The sequence below is a fragment of the Mya arenaria genome, chromosome 7 (genome assembly GCF_026914265.1).
Source record: "Mya arenaria isolate MELC-2E11 chromosome 7, ASM2691426v1".
Taxonomy (NCBI): domain Eukaryota; kingdom Metazoa; phylum Mollusca; class Bivalvia; order Myida; family Myidae; genus Mya; species Mya arenaria.
Genome location: NC_069128.1, coordinates 13,585,358 through 13,590,026, shown reverse-complemented (window position 1 = coordinate 13,590,026; position 4,669 = coordinate 13,585,358). Strand labels below are relative to the sequence as shown.

General features: G+C 54.4%; 1 protein-coding gene across 1 annotated transcript; it reads right to left on the bottom strand.

Annotated features, from left to right (window-relative positions):
- Positions 1–629: 629 nt before the first annotated feature.
- On the bottom strand, positions 630–4,182 carry LOC128240930 (uncharacterized PPE family protein PPE21-like). Its single transcript, XM_052957924.1, has 2 exons — positions 3,628–4,182; positions 630–2,387 (listed from the first exon to the last, which is right to left on the bottom strand). Exons 1-2 carry the CDS (start codon positions 4,180–4,182, stop codon positions 630–632), a joined length of 2,313 nt encoding a protein of 770 aa, XP_052813884.1.
- Positions 4,183–4,669: the final 487 nt, after the last annotated feature.

Genomic DNA, 4,669 nt, shown 5'->3' with positions numbered 1-4,669 from the left:
AGTGTTGCACCGCCCTGGAGGACGGTTGATAGTGTTGCACCGCCCTGAAGGTAGGTTGAAAGTGTTGCACCGCCCTGATGGTAGGTTGAAAGTGTTGAACCGCCCTGGAGGTAGGTTGACAGTGTTGCACCGCCTTGAAGGTAGGTTGACAGTGTTGCACCGCCCAGGAGGTAGGTTAATAGTGTTGCACCGCCCTGGAGGAGGTTGATAGTGTTGCACCGCCCAGGAGGTAGGTTGACAGTGTTACACCGCCCTGGAGGAGGTTGATAGAGTTGCACCGCCCAGGAGGACAGGTGACAGTGTTGAACCGCCCGGGAGGTATGTTGACAGTGTTGCACCTCCCTGGAGGTAGGTTGACAGTGTTGCACCTCCCAGGAGGTAGGTTGACAGTGTTGCACCTCCCTGGAGGTAGGTTGACAGTGTTGCACCTCTCCCTGGAGGTAGGTTGACAGTGTTGCACCTCCCTGGAGGTAGGTTGACAGTGTTGCACCTCTCCCTGGAGGTAGGTTGACAGTGTTGCACCTCCCAGGAGGACATTTGACAGTGTTGCACCGCCCTGGAGGTAGGTTGACAGTATTGCACATTCTTGGAGGTAAATTTCCTTCCAGTAGGAGGTTGGCAGTGTGGAATCACCCGGATAGTGGGTTGTCAGTGTTGAACCGCCCGGATAGTGGGTTGTCAGTGTTGAACCGCCCGGATAGTGGGTTGTCAGTGTTGAACCGCCCGGATAGTGGGTTGACAGTGTTGAACCACCCGGGAAGTGGGTTGACAGTGTTGAACCGCCCAGTAGGAGGTTGACAGTGTTGAACCGCCCAGTAGGAGGTTGTCAGTGTTGAACCGCCCGGATAGTGGGTTGACAGTGTTGAACCGCCCAGTAGGAGGTTGACAGTGTGGAACCACCCGGATAGTGGGTTGACAGTGTTGAACCACCCGGGAAGTGGGTTGACAGTGTTGAACCGCCCAGTAGGAGGTTGACAGTGTTGTACCACCAGGGAGGAGGGTTGACAGTGTTGAACCGCCCAGTAGGAGGTTGTCAGTGTTGAACTGCCCGGGAAGTGGGTTGACAGTGTTGAACCGCCCGGGAGGAGGGTTGACAGTGTTGAACCGCCCGGGAAGTGGGTTGACAGTGTTGAACCGCCCGGGAGGTGGGTTGACAGTGTTGAACCGCCCGGGAAGTGGGTTGACAGTGTTGAACCACCCGGATAGTGGGTTGTCAGTGTTGAACCGCCCAGTAGGAGGTTGACAGTGTTGTACCACCCGGAAGGAGGGTTGACAGTGTTGAACCGCCCGGATAGTAAGTTGACGGTGTTGAACCACCCGGGAAGTGGGTTGTCAGTGTTGAACCGCCCGGATAGTAGGTTGACAGTGTTGAACCACCCAGTAGGAGGTTGACAGTGTTGTACCACCCGGGAGGAGGGTTGACAGTGTTGAACCGCCCAGTAGGAGGTTGACAGTGTTGAACCGCCCGGATAGTGGGTTGTCAGTGTTGAACCGCCCGGATAGTGGGTTGTCAGTGTTGAACCGCCCGGATAGTGGGTTGACAGTGTTGAACCGCCCAGTAGGAGGTTGTCAGTGTTGAACCGCCCGGATAGTGGGTTGTCAGTGTTGAACCGCCCGGATAGTAGGTTGACAGTGTTGAACCGCCCAGTAAGAGGTTGATAGTGTTGAACCGCCCAGTATGAAGTTGACAGTGTTAAACCGCCCGGAAGGTAGGTTGACAGTGTTGAACTGCCCAGTAAGAGGATGTCAGTGTTGAACCGCCCGTGAAGTAGGTTGATAGTGTTGAACCGCCCGGGAAGTTGGTTGACAATGTTAAACCGCCCTGAAGTTAGGTTGAAAGTGTTGCACAGCCCTTGAGGTAGGTTGACAGTGTTGAACCGCCCGGATAGTGGGTTGACAGTGTTGAACCAACCGGGAGGTGGGTTGACAGTGTTAACCCACCCGGGAGGTGGGTTGACAGTGTTGAACCAACCGGGAGGTGGGTTGACAGTGTTAAACCACCCGGGAGGTGGGTTGACAGTGTTGAACCAACCGGGAGGTGGGTTGACAGTGTTAAACCACCCGGGAGGTGGGTTGACAGTGTTGAACCAACCGGGAGGTGGGTTGACAGTGTTGAACCACCCTGTAGGTCGGTTGTCAGTGTCGCACCTCCCGGGAGCTAGGTTGACAGTGTTGAACCGCCCGGATAGTAGGTTGACAGTGTTATACCGCCTGGATAGTGGGTTGTCAGTGTTGAACCGCCCAGTAGGAGGTTGACAGTGTTGAACCGCCCAGTAGGAGGTTGTCAGTGTTGAGCCGCCCGTGAAGTGGGTTAATAGTGTTGAACCGCCCGCATAGTGGGTTGATAGTGTTGAACCGCCCACAAGGTGGTTGACATTGTTGAACCGCTCGGATAGTGGGTTGACAGTGTTGAACGCCCGTGAAGTGGATTGACAGTGTTAAACCGCCCTTAAGGTAGGTTGAAAGTGTTGCACAGACCTGGAGGTAGGTTGACAGTGTTGAACCGCCCGGATAGTAGGTTGACAGTGTTGAACCGCATGGATAGTGGGTTGTCAGTGTTGAACCGCCCAGTAGGAGGTTGTCAGTGTTGAACCGCCCGGGAAGTTGGCTGATAGTGTTGAACCACCCGGATAGTGGGTTGACAGTGTTGAATCGCCCAGTAGGCGGTTGTCAGTGTTGAGCCGCCCGGATAGTGTGTTGACAGTGTTGAACCGCCCAGTAAGGGGTTGACAGTGTTGAACCGCCCAGTAGGAGGTTGACAGTGTTGAACCGCCCAGTAGGAGATTGACAGTGTTGAACCGCCCGGGAGGTAGGTTGACAGTGTTGAACCGCTCAGTAGGAGGTTATCAGTGTTGAAACGCCCGTGAAGTGGGTTGATAGTGTTGAACCGCCCGGGAAGTGGGTTGATAGTGTTAAACCGCCCGGATAGTGGGTTGATGGTGTTGAACCGCCCAGTAGGAGGTTGACAGTGTTGAACCGCCCGGATAGTGGGTTGACAGTTTTGAACCGCCCGGTAGGAGGTTGACAGTGTTGAACCGCCCAGTAAGAGGTTGGTAGTGTTGAACCGCCCAGTATGAGGTTGACAGTGTTGAACCGCCCGGGAGGTTGGTTGACAGTGTTGAGCCGCTCAGTATGAGGTTATCAGTGTTGAAACGCCCGTGAAGTGGGTTGATAGTGTTGAACCGCCCGGGTAGTGGGCAGATAGTGTTGAACCGCCCGGATATAGGGTTGATGGTGTTGAACCGCCCAGTAGGAGGTTGACAGTGTTGAACCGCCCGGATAGTGGGTTGACAGTTTTGAACCGCCCGGTAGGAGGTTGACAGTGTTGAACCGCCCAGTAAGAGGTTGGTAGTGTTGAACCGCCCAGTATGAGGTTGACAGTGTTGAACCGCCCGGGAGGTTGGTTGACAGTGTTGAGCCGCTCAGTAGGAGGTTATCAGTGTTGAAACGCCCGCGAAGTGGGTTGATAGTGTTGAACCGCCCGGGAAGTGGGTTGATAGTGTTGAACCGCCCGGATAGTGGGTTAATGGTGTTGAACCGCCCAGTAGGAGGTTATCAGTGTTGAAACGCCCGCGAAGTGGGTTGATAGTGTTGAACCGCCCGGGAAGTGGGTTGATAGTGTTTAACCGCCCGGATAGTGGGTTGATGGTGTTGAACCGCCCGGGAAGTGGGTTGATAGTGTTGAACCGCCCGGATAGTGGGTTGATGGTGTTGAACCGCCCAGTAGGAGGTTATCAGTGTTGAAACGCCCGCGAAGTGGGATGATAGTGTTGAACCGCCCGGGAAGTGGGTTGATGGTGTTGAACCGCTCAGTAGGAGGTTATCAGTGTTGAAACGCCCGCGAAGTGGGTTGATAGTGTTGAACCGCCCGGGAAGTGGGTTGATAGTGTTGAACCGCCCGGATAGTGGGTTGATAGTGTTGAACCGCCCAGTAGGAGGTTGACAGTGTTGAACCGCCCGGATAGTGGGTTGACAGTGTTGAACCGCCCAGTAGGAGGTTGACAGTGTTGAACCGCCCGGATAGTGGGTTGACATTGTTGAACCGCCCAGTAGGAAGTTGTCAGTGTTGAACCGCCCGGATAGTGGGTTGACAGTGTTGAACCGCCCAGTAGGAGGTTGACAGTGTTGAACCGCCCGGTAGGAAGTTGACAGTGTTGAACCGCCCGGATAGTGGGTTGACATTGTTGAACCGCCCAGTAGGAAGTTGTCAGTGTTGAACCGCCTGGATAGTGGGTTGACATTGTTGAACCGCCCAGTAGGAAGTTGTCAGTGTTGAACCAGTTTTGTTTGACGGCGTTTTTCGCCCGGAAAGGTGGTTGTCGCTGTTAACGCAGTTGCCCCCAACAGGTAGTGGGGCTGAGATTGTTTCAATACCCAGTGGTAGTTGACGGTGTTTCACCATCCGGGAAGGGAACTGACTGTGTTTTTATCCGGGAGGTGGTTCGATAGTGTTGTACCGCCCGGAAATGGGCTTGACACTGTTGCACCACCAGGGAAGAGGGCTTAGAGTATTGCACCACCCAGGTGGAGGTTGGCGGTGTTTTACCAAGAAAGGGATTGACCGTGTTTTTTTTTCACCTGGGAGATGGTTTGAAAGTGTTGTATCGCCCGGGAAGTGGGTGGCACTGACCAATAACATGCAGATCGAGTATGTCATAGGCAATTTGTG

Excerpts from the sequence above, each read along its gene's own strand:
- LOC128240930 (XM_052957924.1), bottom strand. The coding sequence starts at position 4,182 with ATGTCAACCCACTATCCGGGCGGTTCAACACTGTCAACTTCCTACCGG. Across the intron at positions 2,388-3,627 it reads ATCAACCCACTATCCGGGCG|CGGTTCAACAATGTCAACCA; the intron begins GTTAAACACTAT and ends CCACTATCCGAG.